Below are 17,591 nucleotides of genomic sequence, written 5' to 3'. Positions count from 1 at the left end.
GGGATGCTGATCTGTCATTACAACTGGGCAGGCCGTTCGCCCCGCTTCGGTTGTCACTTCGGCTTCGAAGCATACGCCTTCGGCTCAAGTGAGCTGCTCAGCTGCTGTACGGGCTATAGTGAATCGCCCCTACAGCAGCCCTTCGGTTTGACTGGCGGAGAGCCAAAGGATCAGCCAAAGCTGCGGCTGGATCCTTCGACAGCTTTGTGAATAACCCTCTTAGTAACTGGATTTCAAACTTGTTTAAACTGTAATAAAGCTTTTAGTTGTATTTTAACACATTGGTGCAGTGCTACCACTGGCCACTAGATGGGGGAATTGCACAAGAAGCTGCAAGCTGATTGCAGCATTCCTAAACACATTGCACGCTGCATGCAGATCCTATTGTCCTTCCCTGGGTCTCTGCAAATTGCTTTCAAGGACTTTTCCCCTTCTAAAATGATTTCTGCAACACAAAGAAGATCATTTTCCAAAATGTACTGTTTTAATCTATGTCAGTTAGTTGTCAGCAGCTCACTTAATCTAGCTGACAGTACAGAGTTTTGTGGAATACGGTCCCTATAATCAGCTTCTTCTTGTACGGCGAGGCCACAGATGACCCCTGAATCACCGAGCCGTTATTGACGTAAACTCGATGCACTATCCAGTGATCTGTGTGAATGTCCTGTACACGGATAACCTGCAAAATCAATAAAGAGTCTATCATTTCTTAATTGTGGTTCTCAATCATGAATTCAGAATAAACACAGAGGGTCTTATTAATGGGGAGAGTCTTAATAATGGGGAGAGCATATAATTCAATGCTGTAGGGCAACACAGACTGTCAGAGCCAGAGATTTAATAAGTTATCTATGCTCTGGGCACAAAATTTATATTGATGTTCTTCTCTTGTATGTTATGTTAAAACCCAGCTCTGGGCTAAATGTGCATTTTTGTAAAAGGTGGCCCTGGTGTTATAAAACAAAAGGAAGATCAGGCTGCAACACTCGCCTAATCTGGTGCTGTTCACCATAGTACTTCCTTTTGCCACATGATGTCCTCAGTCGTGCAAGTTGGATGACACCTATGGGTCTATTTATAAGCACTAGATTGGAGTTGAGGGTATAAAAAAGTATTTCCTATGCTCCTTTGCTCCATCTAGTGGCCATCATGTAGAATTACATGACAATACGTTCAAACTGGCAGAAAAATATATTAACCCCTTCATGACTGAGCTAGTTTTCAGGTTCTGTTCATAAATGACTGACACATTTTTAACATTTTTGCTGTGTGATTCTTCCACAGTAGTAATATACTTTCTTACTAAATGTACACACACATATCAATACTCAGACATTAATGAATGACTGTTAAATGCTGAGAATCAGAAAATACCGGCATTACAAAGCCTGATATAACTAGTCACGTACAGTGTACGTGGCCAGTCATATAGGCACAAAGTGACAAGACGTACACTGTACGTCTCCCGTCACGAAGGGGTTAAACATTCGTTTTTTTGCATTATTCACCCAGAACGAACATACATAGATATCCGCGGGGCAAAGGGGCTGCACATTGTTTATAAATAGATCACTAAGTGTCAGTCAATTCATAAAATTGAGAACTCTAATGTGAAAGCCGTTTGTCATGATGCCAACCCTTGGGGAGGCATCAATATGGCACCCTTCATTCACATTGTGCTGGTGCAGGAAGCGACACTGGCATCATCACCTCTGCTCGAGAAGTGAGCGAGCGCCGGTATGTGTTCGCTCACTTCCCGATCTATTGAGCCGACCTGTGACAGTCTCATTGTCACAGGTCGGCTAGAACTATGAGGATGAGTGATTTTCACTCACCTCATAGTTCTCCTTTAAGATAATTTTCCTCCCGAGTTCTTCTTTAAGCTATACCTATAGTTCTTATCTAACCATGCCACTCTGTCATGTCATAGTACCCAGGATTGTGAGAATGTACCCAAAAACATTTATCTTACATAATGAATTCAATAATTGCCCAAGATATTAAGATTGTGGCAAAGATACACAAAAATAAATCAAAATACACATGCAGTACATCTCTGCAATCCATGTACAGCACATGTGACCAGGATTTGACACTTTTAAAAATGCTGCAAATACAAAATTATACCCGCAGAAACAGTGTGAGCTCCTAAGTTTCTGTTTGCACTGACAACCCTGACTTTGCTGCACTGAGATCCCAAGCAGTGTTGTTAACCTGGCCTGAGTTCTTCCTTTAAAACAACCAAAAAAGATGGTTAGAAGGACACTGCCCGTGAGAACTTATGATCCAAAGGGGAGGGGCAAGTGAAACAAAAGGTAATAGCCGTGAGGGGATGAGATGATGGATAGAAAGTTCAGTTTTTAGGAAGAGACCACATAGGTTTTCCTGAAGAGATAACTTTTCGGGTACAGAGGGTAGAAATATTATGAGCTTAGCGTTAAAGAAAATTAGTTTTATGTCAGGTGGTAAATTAGTGATGCGCAAAGAGACCAGGGAGGTGATTTTTGGAGTAGAAAGATAGATTTTGGTGTCGTCAGCATAGAGATGGTATTGAAAGCCATGGGAGACTATTTACTATGTCGATAGAAAATGAAAGGGGCCGAAGGACGGGGTCTTGGGGGACCCCAATGAAAGAGGGAAAGGAGGCGATGGAGTCATAGGTGACACTGAAGGAGTGCTAAGATAGGTAGAGGGAGAACCAGCAGAGAGCAGAGTCTTGGAGGCCAAGGGAGCAAAGTTTTTCCTTCTCCAAACTCTTCACCCTTTAGTACATAGCTCTGTAAGTGTTCTAGAAGTCTGGAGGTAAACAGGAGCAGGGAAATGGGTCTCAGGTTTTTCAGACTCGTGGTGTCCAGCAAGGGTTTTTGAAGTATGGGGATGACCAGTGCATGTTTCAGAGGAGAGGGGAAGATGAGCGTGAGATTGAAATTGTGGGTTACATAGCATATGGAGATGAAGAGAGGAGGAAGGCCTTCTGTAATCAGGGAAGCCCTGAACAGGGCTGAAAATACTGCTTGGGATTTCAGTGAAGCGGAGGGCACTGTCAACCCACTACAGAAAATTAGGCGCTCATTAGATTTCTGGCAGATCTTCAGGGGCGGGAGTTTTTAGATGGACTTTAAGACGTTATATTTTGGTGCATAAAGAGAGATTAAACGCTTTAATATATTATAACATATACACTAACCTCTGATCCGGGGGGATCTTCATCTTTGTAATTAAAAATTTTATATAAATTTGGATGTGCTCCTGTCCAGATATCGCCAGTTACTGGATCCACTGACAGGTTATCTGCGCTAGTATCTACGTCAACTGCCTGGTGTTAAAAAAAAACAAAACATAATAGTGTATTTTGTATGCATGAGAAAGAAAAAAAAAGAAAGAGGGAGGGAGAGTGAGAGAGAAAAAGAAAGAAAGAGAAAGAAAGAGAGAGAAGGAAAGAAAAAGAAAGGAAGAGAAAAAAGAAAGCGAGAGAAAGAAAGAATAAGAAAGAAAGAAGAGGGAGGATGAAGGACTTAAATACTACCGCTGCTGCAACAACAACACTAATAAAATAATAAATGAACAAATCAAAATAGATATGTGAAATATAATTACCTTTATAAAAGTTAGAGACCAGTTTGCATGTTTCTCATAGACATTGATTGTGTGACCTGTAAGGTCAACGGCGTAGATAAACCTTAAAAAAAAAATATGTTATAAACAAAGAAAAGTGCTTTATTAATAACATAAAGTCCCATTCCAAGCTGTTGTTTTTTTAAAGGTTTAGTCCTCCTCTTCCAAAAATTAGTAAACACAGCAACATACAGCAAATCTCATGAACAATGTGCATTTACTAATTCTGCTAATGTTTGCATTGAAGCCTGCAGAGCATCGCAGGTGCAATGCACAGGCTCTTTCAATGTTTTCAACCAGTCTTAGGTCCATACGGAGGTATTTACCTGACTGAAGGAAGTGCGGCTGGACTACAGAGCAGTGTGGGAGATGTCCCATCTGTGGCAGTGGTGTTTCAAACGGCTCTACAAAACTGATCTTGCTTTATGTGTGGGAGACACAAAATAATGTTCCTGACCCTTGCAGTGGGGCCACCACTTTTTCTTGAGCATTCTGACTCATAATAATACATTGCATACTTATACATACTGAGTTAATAAGAGATTGCATACTTTTTATCGTTGGATATGGCGATTCCATTAGCACTGTAGAGCCCCGACGTCACTTCTCGGACATCCCTGGGACTGTAATACACCACATTTGTCCACTTTAATCCAAGATACCCCTCTAAAGGTCTCAAAGACGCACTGTCAAAGTAATGATCGTTGGTGGCGTAAAAGCTCTCCGGTCCGACAGCGACGATATCATTCACACTGAAAAAGACAAAAAAAAGACCAGCTTTCACATTCTGTAAATGGATTAGGATTTTTCCTAAAAGCAATAATGAAGGAAAAGAATGTGGAGCAAGCACCACATAGTGTCTGTTGTCACTTTTGCTAGCCAAAAACTCTTTGTCTGTGCACCTCTCTGATACTGGTTTCACGTTGTTTTAGGGGCTTGACTTGTCTGACTTCAGGACTATTTTCTGCCAACCCACCATCTCTCAGTCCATTGACATTGTCTCAACTGGCCACTGAGGCCATGAGCAGGTATGTCTTAAGTCTGCCACTTTTTTGGGACCTGCAGCATGTCTGCACATGTATAAGATTCACTTTGCATGTGCGGACATGCCGCGGGGCTCTGTCAGGTTCCAATAACTCGCCATGGAGGCCTGTAATGTGTCTGTGCATGCATAAAATTCACATGGAAATACAGCAATACTTCTGTCCCTCACTAAAACAATGCCTCCAGTGATATGTGACATGGACATCCCAGTAGGCAGCAGGAGGCCAATATACATCATCCTTATCTAGGCAAGAAATCCGGAAGCGGGGGCTACTAGTGGGAAAAAAAGGTATTTCCTAAATTTTAAAAAACAGGTACTATGTGCAATTGTGTAAGAGGGAGTGGATAGGGAGAAGATGGCATATGTGAAGGTCCCCATTACAAATGTGCCAGTAAAGTATGTCACCTGTCACCCGTCCTCCTGAACGTCGCTCCACTGAAGACGAATCATGCAGTGAAGATTCTTCCTCAACCGACACTTCTAGTTGTGTTGATCTCCTGTCTCCCCCAACAGCAATCACTAGTTCCTCCCGTCATCCATCAACCCCAATGCTTCTGCCGTGCCCCCTAGGATTCTTTTCCTGCTACAGACCAAAACTTTATAATTTCTTCCAAATAATTCACCGAAAATTGGGAAGCAGATCTTACTTTGTGTATTTCATAAGGAAGTTTGTATTTTGAACATAGTTCTTCCTAAACCTGATCTCCAGGCAAACGGTAAAATACGCAGATTAATTGTACACGGTCTGGCCAAAAACAAAATTAGTCACACACTCTGATATTTCGTTGGATTGGCTTTGGCATTGATTATGGCACACATTCGCCGTGGCATTGTTCCGATAATCTTATACAATGTCACAACATTTATTTCCATCCAGAGTTACATTCATTTTTCACCAAGATCCTGTAGTGATGATGGGAGAGTCGGAGCACTGCGTGAAGTCTCTCCAGCACATCCCAAAGATTCACTATGGGGTGAAGGTCTGGACTCTGTGGTGGCCAATCCATGTGTGACAATGATGTCTCATGCTCCCTGAACCACTCATCACAATCTGAGCCCGATGAATCCTGGCATTGTCATCTTGGAATATGCCCCATGTGCCATCAGGGGGTTTTACTTTTTTCAACTCTCAAAGTTCACAGTAGAACATCCATTGATGGAAAAACCTGGTCATTCAGTATATTCAGGTAGGCAGCTGACCTCATTTTTCTGGGCATATAATGTTGCTGAACCTAGACCTATTATTCAATGGAAGGATCTGACCTATTTGCTTAGCTAAGCCCAGTTGGACCTTTTTTTGGCCAGGCAGTATGGGAGTTGTTTTACGTGCCCAAAGGTTTGTATTTCTGTCTATCCAATCCTGAGATTTACACAGCTCTGGCACACAGCACAGCCCTGTGAAAGGAGAAGCAGCAAACTAATGAGTTGGCAGGGTTCATATTTTGTGCTTTTTATCTGCATTTTTTTAAGTTGGTGACAGGGTCTCATCTTCCGCAGGAGCTGTAGTAAGCCCAGACCTAGGGTTAGGACAGGTGGAGAGACGGTTGATACAGTACAAATAACAGGACAAATAAATAGAAATATACTCAGTAAGCCCACTTTTTTGCCTTGCTCAGAATGTTAATGTAACTTCAGATCAGTCAGTACCTCTTCAATAATGGATGTTTAATGGTCTTCAGATGTAGGAGAGTTTTCTGCTTCTCATCAAATTTAAATATTTCAATAAAGCTTTTGAAGTCAGGCATGGGATGATTTACGACAAAAAGGTAGACCGTGCCATCTAAAAGAAAGGGTCAGAGTTTTGTTAAGACCAATTCCTGACCAACCAATACATGCTGTGTGATGAATAACAAAAGTATCCACAGGTCTGCAAGGTTGTATTTACACTGGGCATGGTTGTCTGGTACCAAGCACGATTGTCTCCCACCACTCCTCTGTTGGTCTGCATTCACATTGTGCCAAGCCAGGGCACCCTTACGTCATTTGCATCCTTACTAACGGAGTATCATACATATGCACACACATATGCCCCAGTCCACCTCTTTTGAACAGGCTAGTGCATGGAATGCAGAACTGTGAGAAAGGTGAGGATTGTAATTAAAGGATATCTATAGGAAAGAATAGATATCCTTTAAAAAGACAGTAACCCATCTGTTTTACTGCACATAGAGGTCCATATCATCTGGGGGCTGATTTATATAGACAAAAAGGAGTCATAAATGGAGTATTGGACCAGCAATATTTTGGTTCTGTCTGCTAGAACATAAGAATGGCTTCAATATCAGGATAAAAATAAATGTCAACAAGGGGCATTCCTGTCTGGTTCCATTGTTTAGGGGATAAAAGTAGAAATGGCTTCATTAGCCCATACCAAAGCCATGGGCTTCGAGTAGATGGTTTCCAACTATTGGCACATACAGTATGATCTCCCAGGCCGATGTGACAGAAAGTGGCATTCGGGATTGTCCATTCCACTCTGCCGAGTGCTTTTCCAATATCAGTAGAGAGCAGGCACAAGGGGATCTTATGTAAGTGGATACAGTGCAGAGGCGTAACTAGAACCTTCAGGGCCGCGGTGCAAGAAACCATGAAGGGCCCCCCCCGCACCGAGGTCCCCAGCAAGCGCGGGACCCCAGGCAGCCGCTTGTTTAAATTTTAAGTGCTGGTGTTCTGTCGAGAACGCTGACCCAGTATCTGCGCTTACGTACAGACGGGATTAACGAGGAAACCGGCATTTATTTACAAAGTATTAGCTTGTAATGGTTAATTGTGACCGTTAATAATATGCCGTCCATGGCAGTAAATGATGGAATATTAATAACAGTCACACTTAACGATTTAAACTAAATACTTTGTAAATAAATCGATTTTCCCGATAATACTGTTCTGTGTGCAAGCGCAGATGCTGAGGTCGGCAAATTCGACTATGTCGGCGTTCTCGACAGAACACCGGTATCTGCGTTTAGTATCGGGGCATTTTCACGAGTATGAGTACTTGTGAAAATGCCCAGTATTGGCACTGGTGTATCACTACTTAAAAATATAATGCATTGCTGGGGCTTGTAGTCCTACATAGTTGGAGATATTCTGCATTGCTGTATAATCTTCATACACCAATGCAGAATACCACCAGCTATGCGGGACTACAAGTCCCAGCAATACATTATAATAGAAGTCAGCACTACACACACTCCATGAAATCCAAGAAGATAGCAAAAACTACTGTAACATTTTACATTATGGCAAAAACTACTGTAACATTTAAGTGTCCAGGTCAGGGGTATGAGGGGCCCAAGTCAGGGGTATTGGGGTTAAGGTGCCCAGGTCAGCATAGGTGTAATGTGCAAAGGTCAGGGGTATGAAGAGTGAGGTGCCCAGGTCAGGAGTATTAGGCCTCATTCACACAGCTAATTGCCGGCCCGTACAGATCCGTAAGGTGTGCACGGCCGTATCGGGCCGCTTCCAGGAAGGACAGGTGTTGCATGTGATTTGTGCGCAGCAGAAGGTTCTTCTGTATGGGAGTACGTGACCGTACGCTCACCCAAACTGCACATCCGCGTGGGTGTCCATACTCGTACGCAGACAGGATGGTTCCTGTCTGCGTCCGAACACAGACACCCGCACAGATGTGCAGTTCGGGTGAGCATACGGTCACGTACTCCCATACAGAAGAACCTTCTGCTGCGCACAAATCACATGCAACACCTGTCCTTCCTGGAAGCCTGCAGGTCACCTCCAGGTGTTCATTGTCCAGTAGCTCCCATGCTGCTTGGAATTGGGCCACTTTATTTTTATTGTTTCTGTTCCAGTAGGTCCAAAGAAATAGAGCACGAATAACAGTCATTCAGCCCAACAGCCCGACTACATACACCAGCACGAGGTGAAGCAATACCTGGCTCACAGTCATGAGCAGTGCACTGCCAGCACAGGATCACAGGATGCTTCTCTGCCTGGCTGCCAGATGACAGCGATCTGCTCACCGACACATGCTGTGTGAGCTGCATGCTGTGTGCAATTGCGACCACTGCGACCCTGGTAGTTCCGCCAGTGGTGTCATTCTTAGCTTCCCTGTTGGGCATAAAGTCAACTTGATCTACAGGAATGATAGATTTTATTTTTCCTGTACTGTCACCGCAAAATCAACAACTACTAAATACAAATGCCTAATGATCAGCCAATTCCCCAGTCTGAGGAATTCTGTTGTAGCTTCTTACCGCTCTCATCAATGTACACACTGAGCCCATGAGGATTAAATGAAGATGCATCAATGCCCTCACTCAGCTGTAGTGGTTCTGGGTGAAGGACGTCATCGTTCAGATCTACCAGCAATATTTCTCCAGGTCTGTCAGGGGCAAAGCTCTTTATCTTAGGGTATTTCAGGCCCTTCAAAGAGATGTAAAATATTAGGACATACCCGAAGAACGACTACTAATTGTATTACCAGGGCAGCATCAATCCAGACATAGCAAATATTGTTCTTACAGAGCTGATGAAGGCCAGTCCATTGGGAAGAACGTGAATATCTTCAGAGCCGCCATCTGAAACAAAAAAGAAGAGATAACCATTGTTACTGCAGCAATCCATTAGCACATGGGCTGTCATTTCTGGCCTATTTCTATAAACACAAGTCTGTTTCCAGTTTTAATACATTAAACCACCTAGCCGGAACAAGTATGCGGATAGAAAGTCAGATCACCTTAAAAGTCAGAGAAGTCCTTTTTGAGAGGTCAATAATGTGCCTGTTTGTTGATGGCTTAGAAAGCCACTGGATCACCGTGCAAGCCAAAGAAGTACTTTCAGAGAAGCCTGTAATTAGGGATAAGCCGAACACCCCCGTGTTCGGTTCTAACTCGAACTTTCGAACATGGAAAAAGTTCTAATTCGAACTTAGAACTCAATGCAAGTCTATGGGGGTAGAACTCAGAAAATTAAATGTCCCCATTTTGAAGCCTTATATGCAATTTATTGGCCATAAAAAGTGTATGGGGATCCGGGTACTGCCCTGGGGGACATGTATCAATGAAAAAAACACTTTTAAAAAATACAATTTTTAAAGGAGCAGTGATTTAACATCACTTTGAAGTTGCATTAAATGCCTAATTATGTCAAATTACATTTACACTCCAGTCAAACATAAACATTGTGCTGCCAGACAATTTAACTAAGCAAGCTTCTAACTATAAAACTTATGGGCAATTAAAGTCAAGGATTAACCCCATGTCCAGGTTCTAAATCTAAACCCTGATGAAGGTGGATATCCCTGAAGTGTGTTGGTTGTCAACTTTTGTTGGGCTCTTTTATTGGGATGAATGAAAAATCATATCTGGACAGATCCTTTCACTCCATTAAACCTAACTCCTCTCAGGGAACCTGTTGGAGCTCCTCTGGGCAGTAAAGAGGTGACACACTAATTAAATTGTTTTATTAGTGCGAAATTGAACAAGCTGCAGTTTTGATACAACTGGCCTTCCTAATGGAATATTTGTTTTCCTTGACATCTGGTTAGTAAAACTAATCGTTATCACATATAAACCTCACCACTTTTACCTCCAAAAAGACTGATAACAAATAGTATTAGCTTGACAATGCAAATAATGTTAAAGTACTATAATTTATTTTCGCCATAATATGGTAACTTATAAAAAGGATACTTAAAATCCCCCCAAAAAAAACATTTTGCAAAGGATAGTAATATTGTGAAAGTTCACGAATTATCACATACATACCAATTCCTTTCACAAGGTGACAGTTGTGAGGATTAAAAGGTTCCACCTCTTTGAATAAGCCAGTTCTGTGGCTGCAGAAAAAAAAAAGTCATAACATCGTAAGCTTTTCAGACATAAATTTATTCTATCACAAACATAAAAGTTTACATTCATGCACCATTTGAAGGGTTCCATTATTTAAAAGGGATATTTTAGTTATACGGTAGGTCTTCTATATGTTTTAAATACTCCATCAGTAAGATCTCCCTGCAAAAATTCGTTTTTGTGTGTCCCAGCTCCTCATGTGACGTTTACATATAAAAATCCAGCCAGGCATATCATTGCATAGCAGATGCCTACCTAGTGGTATCTCTCCTGAGAGAGAAAGACTAGGCCCATTGGCCTGGCGGGTGCTGCAGTGAGCCTTCTCTTCATTTTTCTCCTACTCTAGGACCCAGAAATGTTTATTTCACCAGAGCGAACTCCCACCTCTCTTCTTCCTCTTCTTCTGCCCTTCCTCCTAGTGTACCTTGTCCCCATCCTTCCCTTCCTCCAACCCCTCCCTCTTCCTCCTAGACAGTGCTGACAGCAGGCTTAGCTCTCTTTTCTGGTGCCCCATCAATGTATCCACGTCACACCCAACAGATCAGTTGCATATTGTAGGTTATCAGGGAAAGCACCATATAGTGGATGAAAAAATTTACATGATCCCTTTATAGCAACGCAATGCTCGGTATATGCAGTGGTGTCACAAGGGGGGGTGCGGCCCACACCCGGGTGACACCATTGGAGGGGTGACACCAAAATGACTGGCAGTCATTTTGGTGTCACCCTCTCTGAAAAGTTGGGCACTCGGTTATGGACCAAGCCCGACAGTTGCAGGAGAGAGAGTAGGGGACCCGACGTCATACCTTATCCCGCCGCGTAAACGTCCCCTCCTCTCTCTGCCAAGATGGTCGCCAGCAGCTATCAAAAAGATGGCCACGCATGCACAATGACGTCACGCACATGTCATGACACCCGGCCTCAGGACGCCCCTGGGTATATGAGTTGTGGTGTGCTGCAGTACATTGAACCCTACTGTACAATGTGTTGGGTTGCCATTCAGAATGAATTGTACCTCAATGCACCACACACAGAAAAGAAAAGCAAGTTAATGTGTGCATTTTAGCATGCAGTGCCGCCTAAACATTCCTTTTAATTATTGCATAGACCTTCATAATATATAGGACTTGTTAATCAGACTATAATGTGCGTGGCTATCTTTACAGGATTAGCTATATGATGTGCTTGTTGAGTCAAAACGTACAGTAACTATAGAGAGCCCAATCTGATGGCTCAATGCAACACTCAGGCAATATAGGGCTCTGATTGTGGCCTATAATTATGGAAGCAGCCATTATTACACACAGATATTCACCCACTTCTTGGGCAGATGCCCCCGCACATACACACACCTGTTCTTGGGGAGATAATTGCCTGTCTATGGCCAGAATGAATGCGCTTTTATTTCAATAGCAGGTACACATCAGACAAAGGAACCTTCCTAGATTATTTTTACTTTGCTTATTGTTAACGTTCGATGCTGGCTTCTCATTTCAATGACTTGGCCGGCTTCAATGCAAAAAAAAAAAAAAACTTGGACACAAACATATTTTTCAATGTTTCAGTAAACTCTACGCAAGACCCGATCAACCTTCACCTCTAGGTTCTGATAAATTATGTTTGCATTTCAAAATACCGAAAGCCCTAAATGCCCTCTCTACCCTAAAGGACCTCATCTTCAGCTGACATTTTCAAAGATTTCCAAAACTTTAACAACCTTCAGGTAACCTTGAGAACTGAATTCAACCTTCACTCCGGCAGGTGCTGAATATATAACATTTTGTCTGTTTTCGGCTAATCAGCTGAGAATTAGACTCGTGGGTGGCCCTGCTGCTCCATCCGGCTTGACAAAAGGTGATTTTTTTTTCCAAATAAAGTTTTATTGGTTTACAAATATAGAAGACATTTCCACATACATTTATACAAACAGGTGGTGTCAGTGCGGAAGGTTCAAAACTGTATGACACTCGTTAGAGGGATAGAAGTAATAGCGGTATTGCCGCTCAGCTATAGAAATCGCAGTAGTACAATAAGTTGACAACTACAGGTGATACATGTACGTTCTTGACAGGTAAAATAGTGTGTGTATTTCAGGTGTAGGTTCCAACATCGGGGCTCTGGTGTGCTGCATACATCTACTATGGTGTGTGTGGAGAAGGCTCCACCGTTATACGATATGCCGTGCGCTTAATAAATGAAGCTCAAGGCTCTACTCGTGAAGGCGCCGGTAGCGCTCCAGCGTGTTGAGAGGTGGCATGCATTTTGATCGGGACGTACCCAGTGATTGCCCCCATTACGGGCATCCGAGTGTGTCAAACTGCGACACCCTACATGACTAACTGACAAAACAGCAGGAGGAGAGGAGGACAAGGGGAGACAAAGGGGAGACAGTCGGAAGGGGAAAAGGATGAGTGAGAGAAGTTTTCGGGTTGCATGTAGGTGTGATGCGCGGAGGAGAATACCGAAGGTCAATTATATAATACATAGTCGGCGCGAGGTGGCTGAGGTGAAGTACTTATCGCAAGTGCTTTCAAAATTGCTCATACGGTCATTAAGTTGGGCTGTTCTTTTTTCCTGTGACATAACCCAGTTGATGTGGTTAGTTACACTGTGGATACTAAGGGGCTTCGTGAGCCAATTTTTAGCAATTTCTCTTTTTGCAGATGTGCATACAGTATATGCATAGAGAGATTGAATTGTTTACGGAGAAGGCCTTCCGGCTTACAGTTAAGCAATGCAAAATGTGGGTCTTTGGTAAGGGGTTGTGAGAACAATGACGATAGGAGGGCGAACACATCATCCCAGAAGGACGAGGCATGAGGGCAGCTCCACCATGTGTGGAAAAAGGTGCCTGGTTCCGGACAGCCACGAAAGCAGTTTGGGGAGCAATCAGGGTTATAGATAGCCATTCTGGCTGGTACCATGTACCAACGCATGAGGACTTGGTAATTAATTTCCAACATGCTTGCACATCGCGAGCTGGATTTAGTATTTTCCCAAGATTGTTGCCAGGTGTCCTCATCAATGGGGGACTCTAAGTCCTTTTCCCATTGGAGGACATAGGAGGGAGGGGGTGTATCTGTGGGGGAGATCAGTGCGGCGTAGAGGAGTGAGATGAGTCCCGGGGTGTGCGGGTTGGTGTGGCAAACTTTCTCAAATGGAGAGAGCCGTATGTTGTTGGTTTGCTTTGGTGTGAAAGTGGTAACAAAATGTTTCATCTGGAGGTACCTGAAGATTTCCCTACTTTGGAGTTGGGTATGCTCTTGGAGGTAAGGGAAGGATTTAATACCTGCGTCGGTTCGTAGGTGATTTTTTAAAAATCTTTTGTTGAAGGAGCCTGTTGGAAAACTGTTGGCCAATCAACTGAAGTCACTGTGTGGGGTCAGGGCTGTCCCTATAATGAGGAAGCATGAGGCTGTTGCCTCAGGTGGCATCCCTTAGGGTCATGTGGGGGATGGCAAGCAGAGTGGCACCCCCTTATGTAATACCAAATATTCATAATATATCTGTAATTATATGAGAACTAACGTTGAAACCACTTGATCTTACCGGATCTAACGAAGGCCTATTAGCCTGAATTTTACCAGAAAATTGCATGTGGGGGGGCTACCACCCCCTCATTAATCACCTAATAAGTCTGTAATTATGTGAGATCTAACAAAACAACTAGTTGATCATACCAGATCTAACAAATAGCTTCCAAAATAGCTAACTGTTTGGTCAATTTTTTGATAAGAGGGGCTGATGACGGGTTAGCCCCCCCAGCAAATAACTGGTAATATCTCTACTTCTATGTGAGATCTAACGCAAACAACAATTAATCTAACAAAGATCTAACCAACTGCATACGTTTTGTTCAAAAATTTTGATATGGGGAGCTAACACGGCTGAGGTCAGATATTCACCCACTTCTTGGGCAGATGCCCCCCCACATACACACACCTGTTCTTGGGGAGATAATTGCCTGTCTATGGCCAGAATGAATGCGCTTTTATTTCAATAGCAGGTACACATCAGACAAAGGAACCTTCCTAGATTATTTTTACTTTGCTTATTGTTAACGTTCGATGCTGGGTTCTCATTTCAATGACTTGGCCGGCTTCAATGCAATTTAAAAAAAAAACTTGGACACAAACATATTTTGCAATGTTTTAGTAAACTCTACGCAAGACCCGATTAACCTTCACCTCTAGGTTCTGAGAAATTATGTTTGCATTTCAAAATACCGAAAGCCCTAAATGTCCTCTCTACCCTAAAGGACCTCATCTTCAGCTGACATTTTCAAAGATTTCCAAAACTTTCGCAACCTTCAGGTAACCTTGAGAACTTAATGCACCTTTCACTCTGGCAGGTGCTGACTATATCAAATATTGGCTGTATCTGGCTGAATCAGCTGAGAATTAGATTAGTGGGTGGCCCTGCTGCGCCACCCGGCTTCACAAAAGGTGATTTTTTTAAAATCAGCTTTTGTGGAGGAGCCTGTTGGAAAACTGTCGGCCAATCAACTGAAGTCTCTGTCTGGGTCAGGGTTGTCCCTACAATGAGGAAGCATGAGGCTGTTGCCTCAGGTGACATCCCTTAGGGTCATGTGGGGGATGGTAAGCATAGTGGCATGGCTGCTCTGCTGCACAATGTTTGCAGTGTGCCTGCCTCCCCCTTTATGGTCAGAGTGTCCCAGGTTGCTAAGAGTCGGGCAGGGAGATCTGTAAGGGCCATACACATCTCCCCAGCCAGGTCTTAGCAACTTGGACACTCTGCCCTGCATCCCCTCCAGCTCCTGGCAACCATTGTTGTCAGTGAGCTCGCAAGACGCACACACATCCCCCATTCCACTCCCCTGAATGTGACTACCAGCACCAACCACACCCCGTAACCCTCCCCCTGCCCTGAAAGGTGACTACCACCAGTTCAGCCACCTTGGGTGGCGATTATGATATGGACACCCCTGGTTTGGGTATGGCAGCACCCGTAGCTGTCAGAATACAGTAGCTGTCAGGGAAGATTTGTTCATCCGCGCTGTTTAGCGATAATGAGGGAAATAAAAGGTTTTTCTTGTTCAGCCCCTATGACATATACATATACAGAAGGTATAAAACATTTCCAGATATGTCATTCTTCTCCCCATCTTCTCTGTTCTAGACAGTTACTTCTCTGGCTTCTCCCTATGGGCCCTCCATGTCATTTGGGCTAGTGAAAGCTTGGATCGCCAATAATAGGATTACACAGACCATTTTTAACAGGGATGTGCGAAATTAAGAGTTTTCATTTTCCCAAGATTTCGGTAAAATATTGCAGTTTTGGTCATTGGGGAAGGCAAACTAAAGGTAGTTTTTAAGGGTACAATGGTCTTTGGCGTTGTAGAAGATCCTTCCGACTATCCTGCATCTGTTTTTGTGCCACAAAACAGCCAATCATTGGCCTCTTTGTTGTACATTTTTCACATAAAAAAGTAATCAAATACATAAAAAAACACACAAATACAAAGAAAGCTAAATAGAAAAACTCACCTAAATATTCCCATCGCAAAAAAAAAAAACACCCTCTAATTAAAGAAACAAAATAGTTTTTTTGTTATTTTTCAAACAAATTTTGCACAATGAGAGAGCACGTGGCTATTGTTGTATTAATTTGGTGACAACGCAGAGTTTTGTTGATATATTTATGTGTACTATTGTTTGCAGCAGATGATCACTTAAATGTATCAGATGCCTCGGATTTGCAGCAGATGATCATGTAAATCTTTGTTTTGTCTTCCTATGTTGTGTTTCCATATGACTGATGACTTTTTCTGTTGCTATGTACTGTATGTTTGTTATATATGTATACAGTGTATATATACATAAAGGGAATTGTTATAGTGAGGTTTAGGGTTGTATCTACAACTACTAGGGGTCCTTGCGTTGTATTAAAGTTACACCACTAGGATTTTTTATTTTTATTCTACGTGTTTACAAATACAGCAGATGAAAGAAATTCCCAGATAGCAAGCAATTGAGCTGTAAGTTTGAAAATGACTTGCTAAACTATTGCTAGACTTGCCAAGCTTCACAATTTTGTTGCACGATTACAGCAAGTCTGCATTGCAAGTCTCCAGATCAACGTGCTTTGCAAAAGTGCCGTACAATTGCAGAGCTCTTGCGAAGACCTGCAGGACTCTTGCTGTAGACTTGCCAAGCAAATTTGCTACAAATTCAAAAAGTGTCACCTAGAACTTGTGTTCCAAATGTTATGCAAGTCTACAACTTGCCAGGAATGTATGCAGCAAGTTAACAAGAATTACAATTTAAACCTGCCAGAAGTTTGTGGCAAGTTATCCGTGCTATCTGGGTTAGTTTTTAGTGTATTATTACATAATTATTACATTCTAGGTACAACGTAACACAGACTGGAAACATCAGAATTGCCACAATGCCACACAGTAATGCAAAACAAATGTCATTAAGTCATGGTCAGCTTTTGGAAACGATGACTCAAGAATCAGTATTGACCAGATGTTAGGTTTTGCAAATGCTGAGATTTGTAGTTCCTCAGCAAGTAAAAGGCTATAGACTACCTAAGCAGTGGTCAGGTACATACTAGGCAGCAAAGTTTCGCTATATAAAGGTTTCTAAAGTTATAAAGTAACACAATGTTACATTTTGTTATAGTGGAAAGACATTCTCCTCCACCATACAAAGCTAAAGAATGTGACTTACGTATACTGGAGAACGCGTTCCCCAAAAAATCCCAGGACAACCCCAAGAAAGGTTAATGTCAGCATTGTCCACGCTGTATGTAATAAGTGAGATCCTCTCTGTACTGTGCTTGGCGAGAGCTGTGAAAGTTACTGAGGGTGGTGCCTCGGTGACAATCCCAAAGGCTGACAAAAACAGGTACCTGGAAGCAATACTGGACATGTCACAATTCCAAAAACCTGCACTGACAATGTCACTTTTTAGTTCTTTATTTAGAGCAATTTTAAAATGTTTTTCCTACTTGCTAAGATCTGCATTTTTGGCCTGAAAATTACTTAAAGGGGTTCTAAACCCTCCGTTTTTTTTGCCTATATCTACTGCTGGTAAGCAGTAGATATAGGCAAGAAGTTTAAAAAAAAAAAAAAAACCATTAAACTTGTTTTAAAT

General features: G+C 42.5%; 1 protein-coding gene across 1 annotated transcript; it reads right to left on the bottom strand.

Annotated features, from left to right (window-relative positions):
- Positions 1 to 517: 517 nt before the first annotated feature.
- LOC108790499 (serum paraoxonase/arylesterase 2-like) lies at positions 518 to 17,230 on the bottom strand. Its single transcript, XM_018560766.1, has 9 exons — positions 17,166 to 17,230; positions 10,387 to 10,457; positions 9,143 to 9,198; positions 8,875 to 9,043; positions 6,308 to 6,440; positions 4,167 to 4,367; positions 3,598 to 3,679; positions 3,188 to 3,316; positions 518 to 679 (listed from the first exon to the last, which is right to left on the bottom strand). Exons 1-9 carry the CDS (start codon positions 17,228 to 17,230, stop codon positions 518 to 520), a joined length of 1,068 nt encoding a protein of 355 aa, XP_018416268.1.
- Between the last annotated feature and the right edge of the window lie 361 nt (positions 17,231 to 17,591).

The sequence above is a fragment of the Nanorana parkeri genome, unplaced genomic scaffold (genome assembly GCF_000935625.1).
Source record: "Nanorana parkeri isolate BGI_ZX_2015 unplaced genomic scaffold, ASM93562v1 scaffold477, whole genome shotgun sequence".
In the NCBI taxonomy this organism is placed as follows: domain Eukaryota; kingdom Metazoa; phylum Chordata; class Amphibia; order Anura; family Dicroglossidae; genus Nanorana; species Nanorana parkeri.
The sequence above is the reverse complement of the archived record's forward strand: the minus strand, read 5'-3'. Positions and strand labels throughout refer to the sequence as shown.